Here is an 18,710-nt window from a genome sequence, read left to right on the forward strand (position 1 = left end):
GTGTGTAAATTTAATTTATTGTTAAAAAATGTATCGAAATAATTACGTTAATAAGATGTTTAAAAGAAAATATACATTGAAAAATGTTAGGTCAATTGCATCACTGACAGTATGTTTGGACATGGAAAAACTTGGATTTGGATTTGGATTTGGATTTGGGTGTTTGATAAAAAAATATTAAATGTAATTTCGAATTTGTTTTAATGATTAAAATTAATTTATTTCATATTAAAAAATACTTGTATTGCTATTTTTTAAAATGATTTGTTTATTAACAATATTTATATAAATATTTCATTTCTTATCAAAGAAAAAATATATTTTCGAACATATAAAAATATTTTTAATTAAACAATTTTTTTAATAAATGCAAGAATTATAAACTTTATCATTAATAATAAATGTATCAAATTTTGATAAATTAAGTTTTTACTATTAAAACAACACATTTTTTAATAAAAATGTCTTAGTTTATAGAATTTTTTAATATAAAAAAATTTAAAATTGATTTTGAAATAATTATCTCAAAATTATTTATGATATAAATGTTTGTGAATTGACAATATGTATTTTTGGATAAATGGTACTAGATAAAATTTAAGAAGAACATTTAAATTTTATGAGCAAGTTATAAAAATTTGTTAATAAAATTACTTTTATTTCTTTTTATGACCCAAGTTACATGAAATCCAATAAAATCTTACCTATTTTGCAAATATTTCACTTAGTTAAATCAAATTAATCAAATTCCCCCAAATATCAATTTCACTTTGAAATTTTTCAAATTTCCAAACATTAAAATGATATTTTCAATTCCAAATCCCCTTCATGATTTCAAATACACTGTAAAAGTGTAACTCATGATTTAGTTAGCAACCACAAGCAATTCTCGATCAGAGCTACTCTGTCGACAAAGCTTGTCAAACAGGCAAATCATTGTTGGATCGGGTTGGGTTGGCCCGCCAAAACCCGTCAACTGCGAGCCAATCTGTGGGTCGACACGCCTCTCGACGGTCAAGAAATCCTCAGCTCAGCCAAAGAAAAAGGCTCTATACACTAAAAATATAATAATAAATAAATAAATAAAAAGAAAAAAGAAAAAGAAAAAGAAAGAAAAGCTCTATGTATATATTTTAACATAGGAAAACACAAAGAAAAAGTAATAAACTAAATATAGGGAGATCAAGTCGTTTTTATCTCACTTTTTTAAAAAATCACTATTTAAAATAAAAATTTTTTGTCAAAACCCTCATTAAATCCTCCCACCTAAACCTCTTGCGATAATATTTGACATAGAATTATAATAACATGTAAACAACACACTCAAAAAACATTCATTCACTCTCTCCCAACTCTCATTCAAAATCTTTTTTCCTACAAAAAAAAAACACCTTAAATACTCTTCAAATTAGTCACAAAAATGAGAACTCATGAACGATGAAACACAAAAAAACAATGTATTATAAATTTAGCAAACATCATTTTATTATAAGTGTTTTATTGTACCCCAAGCATGCTAAAATTTATTAAATTTATTTTGAATTTAATTATTGTTTTATCTAATTTTATTTTTACAAGATTTGAATTATATTTTACATTAAAATACACTATTTTAGATTCTACTTGATCACCCCCAAAAAAGGCAAACCGATCAAAACCACAAATCTAATTCCACATGCGAAACCAATATTTTTTAAGAAAACAAACCGATCGTATTTGGCGATTTGATATGAATTTTTTAATAAAAAAACCGCATCGTATCATCCCTAGCTAGACATATATATATATATATAAGGGTCCACCCCTACGCATGCCAGTTAACCGCTAAACTCATGAGTTCGGGAGATTAATTTCAGCTTAGGTTCCGAAAGTATGCTCCCAACTCCCAAGTCAGTTGTGATCCTTAGTATTTCACTCTCATCAATATTGATTCTGAATATATATGAAAGCAATTATTTCATCCCTCTGTAATAGTTTTTCGTTTTATTTGACTACTGACCAGACGAGAAAGAAGCAATGTCATCCATTTCTTGCTGCAAAAGAAGAGCATCAATAAATAAGTCCAAGTTCTCTCCCTGCAAAACACCATCTATTGAGTGGCTAGTGATGCCAACTCGGTGGTCAGAAACACGACCTTGAGGAAAATTGTATGTACGGATGCGTTCTGATCTATCCCCGCTACCAATCTGTTCAAAGAGAGAGAAAAACTATCATAATTATGCGCACGACATGGATCCAAAACTAACTTCACACTCGAAGTCAACTAAACCTGCTGAGCTCTAAGTTTTGACCGACTTGTACGAGCTCTAATCCTTTCCATCTCATATAACTTTGCACATAACACTTTAAGTGCTTTGTATTTGTTCTGGCAAAACAATACAGAGGATATAATGAAACATTGTGATAATCATCATTGTATCAATAAGTGGAAAAAAGCGAGGAAAAAAGCAAAGATTCATACCGAATTGAGAATCTATCGTGTACACGCTATTCCAAATAGAAGTTTTAAGTGTGCATGTTTGGGAATATATATTTTTTTTACAAATTAAGAACTCACAAACTGCAACTCTCTCTTCAAGAGTTTGATGCATCCATAAGAAGTCAAACTTTAATAATCGTGCAACTGACAATCGTTTAGAAAGAAAAAGCTATAATCAGGCAACTTTGGCTTAAAAGAGTCAATTTAGCTACCCACTTTTGAGCTTTGTACATTCCGTTGGCTTAAAGAAATGAGTAAAAAAGATGGCTTTAGAGACAAAATGTGATTGGGTAGACCAGCACACCTTCAACACACACCAACTGGATACAAACAAGATGAGAATTATATTCCAACAGACGTGGATTGACATGAAACCAGTTCAATAGCACCCTACTTAATTTTATATGGACAGGAGTTATCACAGTTCATCAAATCAGTCGAATGCTTCAACTTTCAACTCTGTATATAATAACTGACTGTCAGTATTAAAAAATCGAAAAATCAAAGACCCTCGATAAAACTGACGTTCATCTCTAAGTACACTAGTAAGAATGGAATTGATCCAGCTGACACAGGAAACCATGCATAAAAATCATCGACAACATTGATATGCATCGCACTGAAAGTAAAATAATCACCACAGATAGCATACGACTACCGTAGCAATCCCATAACTCAGTTTTCAACAGAATGTAAATTTGAAGTTCATGTAATCCATGCCAAAAGTAAATATCAACAAATCTGAAGCAGAATTGTACACCTGATGTTGGGAGCGTTCATCCTGTATAGCAACAGTCAACCCCGATGGTAAATGAGTAATCCTGACAGCACTATTAGTGGTATTTGCATGTTGGCCACCAGAGCCTCCAGATCTGTAAGTGTCGATTTTCAGATCCTCATTTCTTAATTGTACATCTACCTGCATAAAAAAACATTACAAAGTTTAGAAAAACAAGTAACAAAATTAGTCGAGTCCAGCATCCAATTTAATTTCAATAACTCGAGGAAACAATTTTTCTTTTTGCTCAAGCTTCAGCAATTAACAGATGTGAAAAAACATACTTGTATCCACTACCAATCAAATGACACGGTATCAAAGCAATTTGAACCTTATCAGCTTGTGGAAGAATAGCAACAGACACGGCACTCGTGTGGATTCGTCCAGATTTCTCAGTTACGGGAACCCGCTACAAAAGAATTGCATTTTCAAAATATGTGAAACTATGGAGGGAAAAGAAAATCCAAATGTTGATAGGCATGCAACAAACAAAACCTGCACTCTATGAATTCCACTCTCAAATTTAAGCTTCCCATAAACTCCTGCACCAGAGATTGCAGCACTAGCTTCCTGAATGGATTAATATGCGATAAAAAGTAATGATAATGCATGGCTAATGATGCAAATATATCCAACATTGATCATCTCATAATCTAAATGAGGCAAAATTGATAATGATATCATATTATATCATGGATGCCCATCGCTATTTTGGCATATCGATCTTCCAATATCCTCCTTTCAATATTGTACAAAAGGAAAAACCTTAGATTGCCTTTGGATTGAAATATTTGCATTTAGACAAAAGAACTCGATATTTTGGGTTTCAAATAAATCAAAAATTGGAAAACTCCAAATACAATAATGGAATTTGAAATCAATATAACTGAACAATACCCCAGACAAGTGCAATGGATTTAAAACCATGAAAATTGATACTCTTCGTTTTAAAATGCTTCAAATCAAACAAGATCTCAATGAAATGTCTATATTAAATGGGAGGAACTCGGTGGACCTTGTACCCTTTAAGGTCAGACTCAGCCAAATCCAGAACTTCAAACTTCCAACCTTTCTTCAGCGAGTACTTGTCATACCTAAGGTGAACAGAAGGTCAGAATACTAAAAAGAGACGCTTAATATGTCACACAATTCATAGAAACAACACCCACATTTTGAATACTTCCATGGCAAACAAAGAGGCCTCTTCCCCTCCAGTTCCTGAAAATCACACCAAGAAAATCAACAAGTAGTTTCTACCTTAAAGAAACAAAAAAAACAACATAAAGCCCTGTGAAGTAAAATATTCAGGCCCCGAGACTAGGGGCCGCTGGGGTTTGTTACCTGCTCTTACTTCCAGTATGCAGTCACGCTCGTCGGCATCATCCTTAGGTAGCAAGGACTTGAGCAACAAATACTGGAGCCGCTTTTCTTCTTTTGATACTTGTCCCAATTCTTGAGAAGCCATTTCCTGCATGTCTCTGTCATCATGACTTTCAGCAATCATCAACTTCAGCCCGTCGATATCCTGTTCACAAAAAAGGAGAGAACCACCTAACCATATACCTGCAGCAATTAACTATAGCAAATCAGAGTGAGATAATTACCTTGTGTACGGCTCTCAACTGATTAATCAAATCAATTGAATCTCGGAGCTTCTTCAGCTCCTTGTTCGCGCTTGTATATTTCTCGGACAACGCATCTGGCTATCTTTTCAGAATCACAAACATACGAGTGAAAAAAAAATTCCAAACAGAATTGTATTTGTGCCCCTACTATCTAAGTAGGTATCGAAAAACGCTCGAAATCAGTTACCTGATTGACAATGCTCTGAAGATAGGCGTGACGGCTTTCAATGGAGGATAATTTTTGTTCCATGATCTTGATTAAATTGCGAGAAAGTTGATGCGGCTCCGAAACAGTTTGCGCCGCCGGAGCAGAGGTGGAGTAAGAATATGGTGTCGGTTGATGGTATTGAGATCCGCCGGTACTTGGCGGCCATTGATCTCTCTTGATCGCGGCGGCCATTAGACTCTGCCGCAGCCGCTTAAACCCTCCAATCCTCATTTTTCCATTTCTCCCCGTAGATATTGACGTAAACTCACGGATTGTTCGTAAAAATATGTTGTGGGCATCTTTAAATTTTTTAAAGTAGAAAATAACTAATTAATTTTTATTTTTTTTACATAGTTTAAATAGTTAATAATTTGATGAAATATAAATTTTATCACAACAATCATTCGCAATACTTTATCTATGACATAATCTCGTTATTTCAAGATTTTTTAAAATCAAAATACATTTACTTAAAATAATATATATTTAATCAATTTTACATTCAAAACATTGAACAAAATAAATACTACAACCACGAAACAATTAATAATCGTGGAAAATTACAAAATTTTTAAATAAGTAGCATGTAAAACAAAAAAAATATTTTGTGGCACCTTAAGCCCGTTATTTCTTAATAAAGCATTCGTCAATATGTTTGAATCATGGACAGATATCTCTAGGGATGTAAACGAACCAAACCGTTTGTGAGCTATTCGAAACTCGATTCGATAAAAGCTCGTTTGAGCTCGTTTAATGAGTCTCGTTAAGATAAACAAATCAAACTCAAACTTTGCAGTATTCGGCTCGTTAGCTCGTGAACATGTTCGTTGGTAAGTTCATGAGTAATCTTTTAGATGAAAAAATAATAGTTTTGATATTTGATTTATTGATTTTGCATATTATTTATGAAATATATAGAAAAATCTATTAAATTTATTTATTATAATAAATGTACAAATTTTAATAAGAATAATATATTTTTTTTATATATATAATTTACTTTTTAATTAATTTAATGAAAATTTAATCTATAATTCATATTTATTAAGCTTGTTTAGGTTCGATAAAGGCTTGAATAAGCTCGTGAGTCATTCATATATTCGTTAAATAAAGCTCGGCTCGATTATAAACGAACCAAGCTCAAACATTCAAGAGTTCGGCTCGGCTCGACTCGATTACATCCCTAGATATCTCCCACCCATTGAGCACATACATAAATTATAAATTAAAGTTACAAGCTGTTAAAACATTTTGAGAAATTGTCCAGTGACGATTATGATAACGGTTAGTATCATGTTCATACAATATTGTTGGAATATGAGTGTCATTAATAGCCTCATGCAATCCTACAACAAGAAAAACATAATAAAAATATTGGTGCAAATAAAAATAACAACCAAAAAAGAATATCGCTACAGATCCAAATTTGACCATCATATCTATTGCAATGCTATTCAATGCTCTCAACACATTGTGGAAGTTTTGGCTAGTATTGTATTGTGATCGACCAAATATTTTACGAATCAAGCAATATTAAGTATTGTGACCGACAACAAGTAAAAACGTGGCAAGCATTTCTTCAATACAAATGTATCTTGTATCTTGCAATGATGTTTTTTCTCCAAGGATGTTGCACAATTTAAAAAAATACGTCAAGGTATATTCTATAAGTTTTTCGAAATTTTGTTTGATCCTCTTTTAATATAATATGAATAAAATCATATTCATTCGAAGCTATTGATCGTCTATTTAAGAGACGATGGACACGTTCGCAATGCAAGATATTAATATGTTTAGTTAGCATATAGAGGATCCCAAGATTTCCTTCAACAAATGCCTAACAATTTCGTGTAATTCTTCTTCAAATTCATCTTCTTTCATTTGATCTTCTATTTCATGTCATTGATATGTGACATTTAATGAACCACCTAATATCAGACAAATAATTAAAATAGAAAAATCTATGAATTTATCAAAAAAAAATTCTTTAAAACTCAAACTTATATAAATAATCCAAAAGTCCAGAATTTGTTACTACTTTACAATCATAAAACAAATCAAAAAATATGTCCATAAATTGTAACATAATATCACTTAATATTGATCATGTCCCAAAAAATATTAATTCATTTAAATTATAGTTCATCCATCCGAATGCTTTTCAATTGTCATTTTCAAGAAATCCATCTTCTTTGATCTAGTGTTAAGCAAATAGAGCACCTTGTATCGAGTACCGTTATCCAAATTTGAGACTTCCTTGACAGCATCCCAACAAGTATCATTTGCATCAACCGATCAAGTGGTCGTTGGATATCAAAAGTCACAATTATTGACATTTTGTTGACCCTGTGGGTCGATTGTTTGATAATTTTTTAATTTTTTACTTTGAAATCAACGACCGTGATTTTGTGGTCATTGATCATAATGACATGGTTGATCATTGAAATTTTTTTTCCGATTTTCTCTTATAAATACCCCCACACCCTTCAATTTTTTTAATAATTTTATCTCAATCTCTAATTTTCAATTCTTTCTTAATTATCAAAATATCAAGTATCGATAATTGATTCATTGTCAGTGGTTGATTTATTTTCATAATTACTTAAATTTCATATATATATAGTAATGGTCAAAGTCAGATGAAGTCGTAGGAATGACAAAGGAAAGGGAAAGGGCATCATGCCACCCAAATTCGAGCATCACGATTTTCTTTCATTCAATGTCGACGGATATGATCCTGATTTTTCCGATGAGGAACATCAAGAACGAGAAACAACTAAATTTTGTGTGGTTGAGCAAATTTCTTTAGTTTTAATGATAAATTATCTTTTGAAATTGATTTTCTACAAGTGAAAATCTGTCTATTAGATGTATCCCACGAAATACGATCAAACTGACATTTAAAAAATTAGTCGTTGAACAAAAAAAGATTTAATTAAATAATTTGGTAGTTTAAATAATAAAATTTCTTTTTCTTCAGATATTTGGAGTAATCATTGACACAATTTTTCATAATTGAGTATTAAATATCATTGAATTGATAGTTCTTCGAACATTAAAAAAAGATTGCTTTGACATAGATGTTTTATTGAACCACACACGATACAAAATATTTTTCAGCTTATATTTGTTATTTTAAAGAATATGATCTAGCTTCTCAAGTTTTTCAATTTATTTTGATAATGTTAGTATAAATACTATAGTATTAGTGAGCTTATTCAAATATGTAAAACATTACTATGTGGTAAAAATTTTCACATTAGATGCATATGTCATATTTTAAATTTTTGTGTTCAAGATGAACTAAAAAATTTAAAATCACATATTCAATCAATTAGGACTGCAATTCATTATTTATGGACACATCTCCAAGTTATAAAACAGGGAGACAAATTTTGCAAAATAAATGGTATGATGCCAAAACGTTTTGCACAAAATGTTCCAACTCGTTGGAATTCAACATATAAATTGTTATCATCATCTTTTGAATATAAAGATTTATTATTATTTTTTTCATCAACATGTTCAAGCTTGTGATATTTATTTGTTTTCGAATCAAAGGAACATATGCACTAGTATTTGTGATTTTAAAAGTTTTTAATGATGATAGTGTCAATTATTCGATGTTTATTATCCTACTTCTAATTTATTATATATATATTTTTAGTGAACATACTAAATCTAGTGGTGATGCTTTAAAAAATGAGAAAAATAATTTTGAGAAATTTCTGAAATATTTTTATGAGATTTTGTTTTAGATCATAGACTTAAATTAGATGATTTATAATAAATATTAACATTATATTATAATTCTTTAGACCCCTACCATGGAAACAGTTTCATCTATCTCATTGATTTTGCTTAATAATAGAACTCATTTATATGATATTTATAACAAATATAACACTGAATATGATGGACAAATTTTTCACATGAAGCACAATTCACTACCACTAGTAATATAACCTCTAAACTTACTAAAACACAACTTTTATTAAGAGAACTCGAAGGGGTTTGTCATTGCTGATGGAAGCATCTCTGTAACTGTCAATAATCAGCTGTTGATCCTATCTGAAGAAACCTTCGGAGAAATTTTCTCTTTGCCAACTGATGGGACGTCTCTGAAATCAAAACATCTGACATTGAGGAAATGCAATCTTTACTATCTGCTGATGGACGAAAAATCAAAGTTTCCGATCCAAAGAAAGAGCTGAAATCAGAAATACAGTTATTAGCCGACATTGTGGCAAAGGGCATATTGGCTAAGACCGGATCTTATGCTGCCCTTACACTTGAGAAATTCCAGGTGATGACCTTCATCATGGGAGAAAAGAAAGCCAACTGGAGACATATTATTTTCAATACTCTGAAGAATATGCTTCAATAAACCAAACAGTCAAGAGGCTTAGCCATCCCAATCAGTTATCTTTTAAGACTAAAGGGATTGGTAGCTGACAATGCTGGAACATCATCAAAGTTCAAAGTCTTCACTGCTAAAAACATCTTGCCGCCAAAAACCAAACAGGAGATTGGATCGCAATCACCTGCTCCAAAATCAGCTAAGAAGGCCAAAACTTTGGCCCAACTGAAAACTGCAAAACGAAAACTGATTCTCAGTGAATCAGATTCGGAGAAAACTCCTTCTCCTAAGCTTGTCAAGAGACCGAGGACGCAAAGAACTAAACCAATAACAGCGGTGGAAGTCATTCCAACTGAGAAAATTACTCAATCAGCTGTCCAACAGCCTATTCAGGCTATCCCTTTGCAGGTAGTCCCACCTGATGATTCAGTTACTAAAGAAAAGGCACCCGCTAAGGTAAGAGCTCCTTTGACTAATGTAAATCGACCTACCATTTTGCCTCGCGCCAGATCTAAAGGTGTTATATTGAGGGAACCAGTGGAAACCACTCACTCTGGTTTGGATATTCCTCACATTCTCACAACTGAAAAAGAAAAGGACAAGCTAGTTGAAGAATCAAGGCCATCTAATACCATCCAAACTCACATTTACCTTGTTTGGGAACAGGTCAACGCATTTGCCACTTCGAAATTAAAATCTTTTGATAATTGGAAAAGTTTTAGGACTGAGATTTTTGCCAAAGAGTTGAAGCACAAATCCCAACTGAAAAAGTTTATTAAACTTGAAGCAATTGTGCTGAAAATAGTCAAAGCTGCTACTATTGGCCAGGCATTGGAAATGCAAAAATATTTCTTTGATCAAATTCGAGCCAAAAAGCTGACTAGAATGGTTGCAAAGCTGAAATCCAACTACAATCCCACAGGTCCAACTGCATATAATGATAGAGCTGTGATCACCCAACTGGACACAGATCTCAGTGGTCTACAAGGTGAAATCAGATTTTGGGAACAGGATCAGGAATTGGTTCTTCCTGAAAAATCCTCCAATTCAAATGCAGAAAAAGATTCATCATCCTCCCAACAGAACGAGCCATCTCCACAACCGGCTGCTGAAGAGCCAGTTCAGGATATGCCTCAATCTTCTCAGGTTGAACATTAGCTGTATTCTGAAACTGAACTATCTTTTGCAAACATTGATGAAATCATTCAGGCTGTAGCTCTGGAAGCTCAGCTAGAAGAAATACATTCTGAATCAGTTGCTCCTTCAACTGAACAACCAGAACAAGAAGTTCAGAAACCATCTGAAGAACTAGTTGAACCACTTGCTGCTGAAGAGCCATTCAAAACGTCCACGAGGATCCTCAAGTTCCACCGGAACTTGATAATTATTTTACCGCCACTTTTAATTTTAATGACGCAGATGAAAAAACTTTCGACATATTACGATGATGATCTCAAAAAATACAAGTATATCCAATTTTTCTATAACAACAAATAAATTTTATCTTATCCCATTTCAACGGTTGTAGTGGAGCAAGCTTTTAGTATCAGGAGAAATATAATTGATGAAAGACATGCAATTTTAAGGCCGGAAAATTTGGAAGCCCAATATTTTCTTAATGATTGGTCAAAAGCCACAAGTTTAAACAACATATTAAAAGTGATACAGAAAAACAAGAACAAGACAGAAATAAGGGAACATCTGGAACAATGACGGGATGAAATTGGAGTGATTGAGTAGCTCCATTCCTAAAAGTACATGTGTAAAGATAAGCGAGCTCCGTAAACTTTGATTTCTATACATCAAAAAAGGATACATATGCATCTTATATAGTTATAACTTATAAGTGCAAGATATTTTTATTTTTTTTAATTTAAATGTTTAATTAAATAATAAATTTTTTTTAAATAAATGATCTAACCGAACGGGAACCAATTGTTAACCGGACCCGGACCCAGACCTAAAACGTTGGTTTCGTGACCCGGATCGTAACCGACCACAATCGAGTCGGTTATAGGTCGGGAATTTCCTCAGCCCGTGACTAAGTTTACGCTTTCACTAAAAAATACTTTGTAATAAAAAATAACAATTATACGAGCTCGCAACATGTACACGTGTCGTTATATATAATCGCCATATATGGTGAAAAAGGGAGGAGAGTCGGGTTTGCATAAGGAAAGGGGAAATTTTGTAAAATGAATCTAATCAACCATGTTTTTAAGAAAGTATTAATTTTTTTTTTAAAAATAATTGATCAAAATGAAAAAAAGAAAAAATACCGCGTGCAGAAGGTTGGCCCGCTGGAAAAGTAGTAGTTGTAAAATTGTAAACGCAATCGACTATATCTCTCTCGGGGTTGGGTACCATCTATCAATCGCAAATGGGGCGTGCGAAGACTCAAACTTTCAAGGGACAATTCTCCCTTGGTTCGTACTCTCTATTATTTTCGTTCTTCCTTTCGAAGATTTTGTTCGATTTAGTGATTTATATCTCAAATTTAATGATTAATATCTCAATTCATTGCAGAGGAAAGAATGCTAGAATCACAGGACATTATCGCCAAATATCCCGATCGACTCCCTGTAAGTGAAGTTCTGAGCTTTGAAAATTCCTGACAATTTGATCTATTATCTTCGTGGCTAATGGATTTTTCCACGATCGGAAGTGAATTATGTCTTAGATTGCAAGAATTTTCTGTTCCTAATTCTATTTATTTTCCTGGTGCTGTAGCCTAGCTTGACATGTGAACCGAGCGAGCTTACTTGGTTTAATTGTTCTATTTATTTTTTCTTTTTCTCATTTTTTTAAAATTTTTGTTGGAAGGAGGAGAAAGAATTAGCAGAAAGTATAAACATAGATTTCAAGCAAAACAATGATAGACCTTCTGGGTTCTGTAAAAAAATGTTTTGTACGCCATGCGGCCATAGGTTTTCTCTCTTTTTTTTATTTTTTTTAATTTTAGAAACGTTTTCAACATAGAAGTGCATTCCATCTTTAATTGTTTCCTCTTGATCTTTTTTTGTCATATAGAATAAATGGACCTTTTTACGATGTATTGAAAATCGAGGTGCATTTCTGGTTAATGTTGCTTGCTTAAAGCTACAATTATGGAGAATAAGTTAGTTTTGATTATTTCATGCTACTTAGAGCTGATAAAGGTCTTCAAAGGATGATTCTAGGAGCGGTGAATAAGCCAACTGGGAATGGGTGTACTCGAGATGGAAACAACTGTTGGTTACTAATTGTGTGATGAGGTGTGTAATATATATCCCGGAGGTGGGGAGGCAAATGGGAGACTAAGTGGCATTGTTGTTTTTGTTAAGTTGGTGGTTTTGGTGGCCTTGATTAACTTCTTTGAATCACTCTAATGAACTTTATCTTGACATCGAGATTAATTACAAAGCTGAAAATTTTATATGAATTAGTTTTGGGTGGTTGGCAAGCATTTTCATCGTATCTTATGTTCAGAATTCTGTAAATTTTTTGAACAAATAACTGTTGAATATGCTCAAGATTCTTTTGACAAACAAAGTTGCCTGTTTCTGTGCTTGTTTATAACTATGCAAAAATACATTTTATCTTTCAAGATGGCATAATAAAGCTTAAAGCAAGGGCGTAAACCTGAATGATGGATAATCTTATGTCTCTAGCTACTGATAGTCTGTTTCTATTACTTTAAGTCTAGTTGTGCATGTGTTTCTGCTGTTAGTTACTCATGGGGATTGTTGCAGGTGGTCGTTGAAAGGTATGAGAAAACTGACCTCCCTGAGATGGAGAAGAAGAAGTAAGTCTTTTCTTTCTTTTCCAATTATCAACTCGTGTTGTATTTTTTCCCTTAGTGTTAAACATAGATATCCTTTTAGTTTCATTCTTAATTTTATTACTACATGCACGAAGATGATGCATGTTCTAGTGGACTCAATCATATGGCCTTTCTCATACTATTCCAAAAGTTGTAACTTAGAAAACTCCATAATACTTCCCACTGGATAACAATTTTCAACCCTACAAGCTACTAAATATACTTCTGAGGTTTTGAATAAGAGTACCAAAAAAATATATCTTTTACTTTTATTGAGATAAGGTAGTCACAAGAGGTGATATATGAGTTCTTTTACAAGCAGATTCCTGGTACCTCGGGACATGTCTGTTGGCCAATTCATTCACATTCTGAGTGGCAGGCTTCATCTGGCTCCTGGCAAAGCTCTTTTTGTCTTTGTGCAGAATACATTGCCGCAAACATGTAAACTGAAAAGTTTTCACAACTACATCTCTGTGTGTAATCAGAGTTAAATTCCTAATTTGTGCTAGTATGAATTTCTTGTGCAGCAAGCTTGATGGAGTCATTGTATGATGCAGCCAAGGATGAAGATGGGTTCTTGTACATGTGCTACAGCAGCGAGAAAACCTTCGGCGGTGATCCTAATTAATTATTCTCTTTTTTCTTATTTTGTGACGTGGCGTACAAAATGTGCATATGTATATATATTTGACATCTACTCCCTCGTGACAGTGGTAACAAATACTATTTATAAATAATTTACCTAAATATAATGCTTGCCATTCATGCAATGCTAGTGTACATGCTTCCATATTCTGGAAAATGATTATACATCATGCCGGATGTTCGTACATATGTGGTCGGATATGGATGCAGGATTATCTGAAAATAATATTTAAGAAACGTGGTTTTTGGTATCTGTTATGGTTACCATCCGAATCTTGATAATATTGGATACAACCAAGATTTTTCTGTAAATTTTTATGGATGAAATAGGGTTTTCTAGTTTTATAAGTTACATTAGTCATTAGGCATATGAATCAATTTGTAATTTTTAAATAGTGTGACCTTGATATGGATATATGGTGGACCTACGTGCTGCTGTAGAAGTACTTGTTAAAAAAGTTCAGATTCGAACCAAGGCGCTTATTTTGATAATGGATAATCTTATCTTAGATTTTAAAAAGTCAATTTTGTCAGGAAAAACAAATTGAAAATTTTAAAGACAGACAAATTCAGAAATAGATCTGATCTTTGCCTTGTATTTATGTCTGTCTATATAAACATATTATATTTGAATTAATGGATAATAAGATGTGTGATAGATCGTGAGTTCCATTCTTACTATATTTGTGATTCAAATTTACTATAAATTTGAATTCCCATGAAATCTTTAGCCAAAATAGTAAATGGTTGATTCATATGGCTTTTAATGGATTCCCAATCATTTCATAACTAACCTCAGACCTTCACTCCCGTCCCTCCGTTTGCTTTCGGAGTTTCCCACCTCGCCTACCACGGAATCTCAATCAACCTAAGACAGAAACACACAATATTCACAAAACCACGTGCACAAAAAATACACAGAAAATTAAATCTGTATCCACAAGTCTAATTTGTCTAGCGTTTTCCCTATATTTGAGGTCGCTGGAAATCCTCAGAATCTCCCTCCATGCACGCCAAGAAATGGCTTAGCTCAAAACCGTAATTCTCAACGAGAAAAAAGAAAAGGTTAATAATAACAAAAAAATTTCCAGGCGTGCAGGAAAGCATCGTCCTCTGTTTTTGTTCCTGCGGAAACTCTATTTTCCTGTACGCCAGATTTCTTCATGCAGCCATGACAGTGAATTTTTACATACTTGTCTCTGTTCTCAGTCTGTCTTTTCTTCTGAATGTAATCCATGTTGCAAGCAAAGGTCCTCCTGCATTAGTCTTGGACTGCGGCTCTTTGAACGTCGGGAACGACTCAGATGGCCGGGCTTGGGATCCCGACGCCAAATACCTCTTGCCAGGGGACAAATCTGTCACTGCCAATGCTGAAATCCAGGACCCTTCATTATCTTCTCAGGTTCCATACATGACCGCTAGAATTTTCCAATCCGAAGCATCATATCAGTTTCCCCTCCAGAACTCAACCTCTCGCACCTTACTTCGCCTCCATTTTTACCCATCATCCTACCCAAATTTCAACATTTCAAATTCATATTTCTCCGTTCTTGCTCAAGGGGTCACCTTGCTGAACAATTTCAGTGCTTCTTTAGCTGCCGAGGCTTTTTCTCAAGCTTATTTCATCAAAGAATATTATCTTGCCCCGTCAGAATCTCCCACACTTAAGGTCACATTCAAGCCATCTGATACCCAGCCCCAGGCTTTTGCATTTGTCAATGGCATTGAGGTGATTTCTTCACCCAATTTATTTGATCAGGACCCGATACTAGCGGGTTCGGTTGGACCGGGAAACGATTTTGAATCTGCAACAACGGTACCCATTGGCACCACAAGCATGGAGACAATGTTCAGGTTGAATGTGGGCGGGCAATACATCCCTCCAACAAATGATTCTGATGGACTTTTGCGGAGTTGGTATGATGATAGCCTCTATATTTATGGTGCTGGGCGAGGAGTTGCCTTGACGGCAAATACTACAGTTAGTTACAAAGGTTTGCCATCTTATATGGCACCATTGGACGTGTACGAGAGTTACAGATCCATGGGTGCCTTTGTGGATGTAAACAAAAATTCTAATTTGACATGGATTTTCCAGGTAGATCCCAATTTTATGTACCTCATCAGATTCCATTGGTGTGATTCTGAGATGACTAAACCCAACCAAAGAGTTTTTGATATTTTCATAAACAACAAAACTGCAACAACTGAGGTAGATATATATGCCTGGACCCATTCTACGGCAACTCCAACCATAAGAGATTATGTCGTTCAAGTGAACAATAAGAGAGGCGATCCGCAACTTTGGGTGACCCTTCATCCGTCTGACAAAACTAAAGCTGAATTTGCTGATGTGCTTCTCAATGGATTGGAGATATTCAAGCTCAGTGATAATGCGAAGTCAAATCTAGCAGGTCCCAACCCCACCATTTCAGACATGATGAAGAGTTATCAGGAAGCTCTATTAGCACCTAAGAGTTATGAATCGTCAGATAAGTCGAGTAGTTTCACAGTTCTGATTACTGGAGCTGCAGGAGGAGCCGCAGCATTTGGGGTGGCCGCAGCTGTATTTCTAGTGGCCTACAAGAGGAAGAAGAGGGTCCATGGAGTCGATACAGGTTCGAGTTGGCTGCCAATTTCTTGGAATTCCAATTCCACGACAGCCAAAAGTTCCATGTCAGGCAGAAGTCAAGGCGTCACTGCCATTTCATCAGACGCAGCTTGCAATTGTCGCTACTTCACCCTCACAGAGATTAAAAATGCCACCAAAAATTTTGACGAGTCCAACGTGATAGGGGTTGGTGGGTTTGGCAAGGTGTACAAAGGTGTCATCGATGGGGAAAACAAAGTGGCAATTAAGAGATCGAATCCATCTTCCGAGCAAGGAGTGAATGAATTCCAAACGGAAATCGAGATGCTTTCGAGGCTGAGACACAGGCATTTGGTCTCACTGATTGGCTTCTGTGAAGACAATGGAGAAATGATCTTGGTTTATGATTACATGGGGCACGGAACGCTGAGGGAGCATCTTTACAAAGGAAACAAAATCACCCTCACATGGAAACAGAGGCTGGAGATATGCATCGGGGCTGCCCGAGGGCTCCACTACCTGCATACGGGAGCCAAGTACACTATCATTCACAGGGATGTCAAAACGACAAACATTCTCCTGGACGAGAAATGGGTCGCCAAGGTTTCAGATTTTGGGCTGTCGAAAACAGGGCCTAACATGAACAAAGGCCATGTCAGTACTGTGGTGAAAGGAAGCTTCGGCTATCTGGATCCTGAATATTTCCGAAGACAGCAATTGACAGAGAAGTCTGACGTATATTCATTCGGAGTAGTTCTTTTTGAGGTACTATGCGGCAGGCCAGCTCTGAACCCAAACCTTCCAAAGGAGCAAGTCAGCCTGGCTGATTGGGCTCAACGATGCGCAAAGAACAAGACCATTGAAGATATCATCGATCCTCAACTCAAGGGAAAGATCACTCCGGAAGGCTTGAAGAAATTCGTGGATACTGCGGAGAAATGCTTGTCTGATCATGGAGTCGAGCGCCCATCGATGGGTGACGTGCTGTGGAACCTAGAGTTTGCACTTCAGTTGCAAGAAAATCCCGACGGCGGAAGAAACACTGCTGCCCCAACAGGTAGTGTGGATCTAGACAGCGTGGAAGAAGGAATTGATCACAACAGCCTCATCGCCATGCACCGGAATACCTTAAGCCTCGGAGACGACATCGACAATACTGACAATGTTTTCTCACAGATTGTCAATCCAAAGGGCCGTTGAATGATATGGAGGAACCAAAGTGACAAACTATGTGATGTACAACTGCTCATTGCATTATAGTTATTTTATTTTGAACTTTATTGTCTCAAGTAAAGCAGGAAACATGTATAACTGAAAACTGGACACAAAAAACATAAATATTCAATGTTGTTGATATTATATTATAGCCAACTTTTCTGTCAAGTCATCAATATAAGTAAGTGTTCAGGATGAAGGGATTCTATTTCAACACTTGATCTCTCAAGTTTTAGAAGGATTTAATCTCTGGAGTTGATGGTATATTGAAAACAAATTGGGGATGTGATTTAGATTCCATTGTTCTAAATGGATCAAGATAGTTCATGTTCTTAATTAAGAATAAATTTGTATCCCAATACCACCCTTCCAAATTTAGTACCAAACAAAAATTCATTAAGCCAAATCTAATATTTCCCCCTTGAAATACCCTTAACGAGGATCTTGGATCCTCTACTTTACACAATATGGCAGTTGGATCATATGGACTCTACATAAGACCCACATGATCAAACGATGATGATATGCACAACTCCGAATGCAAACAACTTATTTGAGTAAAATGTTGACTAATAGTATCTTGTATTGTTAAGATGTATTTGATAAAAGTTTTATTTAACAAAATTATTAGTAATTCACTTTAAAAAGTTGGCAAAAACTTATGTGAGGCGGTCTCACGAGTCGTATTTTGTGAGACGAATATCTTATTTGGGTCATCCATGAAAAAGTATTACTTTTTATGCTAAGAGTATAACTTTTTATTGTGAATATCGATAGGGTTACCCGTGTCACAGATAAAGATTCGTGAGACTGTCTCACAAGAGACCTACTCTAAAAAGTTTTATATAAAAATATATTTGTAATAAAAATTTAATTTTAATCACCCATTCTACTTATTTTGATATTAGAAACTCAAAATATTAAAATTTGAGACAAAATTATTTCGAACTATAAGATTCTTGTTTAAAAAATTTATTTGGTTGAACAACCTTCTATTCAACTATCCCC

General features: G+C 34.5%; 3 protein-coding genes across 4 annotated transcripts; 2 read left to right on the plus strand and 1 right to left on the minus strand.

Annotated features, from left to right (window-relative positions):
• Positions 1–1,649: 1,649 nt before the first annotated feature.
• Positions 1,650–5,349, minus strand: LOC142531293 (peptide chain release factor 1, mitochondrial). 2 transcript variants are annotated; one of them, XM_075637389.1, is made up of 11 exons: positions 5,070–5,349; positions 4,862–4,960; positions 4,599–4,782; positions 4,427–4,475; positions 4,273–4,351; positions 3,753–3,827; positions 3,589–3,666; positions 3,240–3,398; positions 2,270–2,365; positions 2,135–2,186; positions 1,650–2,033 (listed from the first exon to the last, which is right to left on the minus strand). In XM_075637389.1, exons 1-11 carry the CDS (start codon positions 5,319–5,321, stop codon positions 2,020–2,022), a joined length of 1,137 nt encoding a protein of 378 aa, XP_075493504.1. In that variant the 5' UTR covers positions 5,322–5,349; the 3' UTR covers positions 1,650–2,019. The 2 variants fall into 2 exon arrangements, with proteins under 2 accessions (XP_075493504.1, XP_075493503.1); XM_075637388.1 differs by having other exon boundaries at positions 1,650–2,186.
• Positions 5,350–11,732: 6,383 nt separating this feature from the next.
• On the plus strand, positions 11,733–14,022 carry LOC142531356 (autophagy-related protein 8i-like). Its single transcript, XM_075637456.1, has 5 exons — positions 11,733–11,876; positions 11,977–12,032; positions 13,182–13,234; positions 13,575–13,693; positions 13,780–14,022. Exons 1-5 carry the CDS (start codon positions 11,831–11,833, stop codon positions 13,878–13,880), a joined length of 375 nt encoding a protein of 124 aa, XP_075493571.1. The 5' UTR covers positions 11,733–11,830; the 3' UTR covers positions 13,881–14,022.
• Positions 14,023–14,654: 632 nt separating this feature from the next.
• On the plus strand, positions 14,655–17,843 carry LOC142531355 (receptor-like protein kinase ANXUR1). Its single transcript, XM_075637454.1, has one exon. The coding sequence runs from the start codon at positions 15,069–15,071 to the stop codon at positions 17,685–17,687; it is 2,619 nt and encodes an 872-aa protein (XP_075493569.1). The 5' UTR covers positions 14,655–15,068; the 3' UTR covers positions 17,688–17,843.
• Positions 17,844–18,710: the final 867 nt, after the last annotated feature.

The sequence above is a fragment of the Primulina tabacum genome, chromosome 17 (assembly GCF_025594145.1).
Source record: "Primulina tabacum isolate GXHZ01 chromosome 17, ASM2559414v2, whole genome shotgun sequence".
Taxonomy (NCBI): domain Eukaryota; kingdom Viridiplantae; phylum Streptophyta; class Magnoliopsida; order Lamiales; family Gesneriaceae; genus Primulina; species Primulina tabacum.

Bases quoted from the DNA above. Each gene is read 5' to 3' on its own strand.
- LOC142531293 (XM_075637388.1), bottom strand. From the start codon at position 5,321: ATGAGGATTGGAGGGTTTAAGCGGCTGCGGCAGAGTCTAATGGCCGCC. The intron at 4,961-5,069 runs GTAACTGATTTC...CTGAAAAGATAG, and splicing joins TTCAGAGCATTGTCAATCAG to CCAGATGCGTTGTCCGAGAA. The intron at 4,783-4,861 runs GTAATTATCTCA...TTTTGTGAACAG, and splicing joins AGTTGAGAGCCGTACACAAG to GATATCGACGGGCTGAAGTT.
- LOC142531356 (XM_075637456.1), top strand. From the start codon at position 11,831: ATGGGGCGTGCGAAGACTCAAACTTTCAAGGGACAATTCTCCCTTG. The intron at 11,877-11,976 runs GTTCGTACTCTC...AATTCATTGCAG, and splicing joins CAAGGGACAATTCTCCCTTG to AGGAAAGAATGCTAGAATCA. The intron at 13,235-13,574 runs GTAAGTCTTTTC...TTTTACAAGCAG, and splicing joins CCTGAGATGGAGAAGAAGAA to ATTCCTGGTACCTCGGGACA.
- LOC142531355 (XM_075637454.1), top strand. From the start codon at position 15,069: ATGACAGTGAATTTTTACATACTTGTCTCTGTTCTCAGTCTGTCTTTT.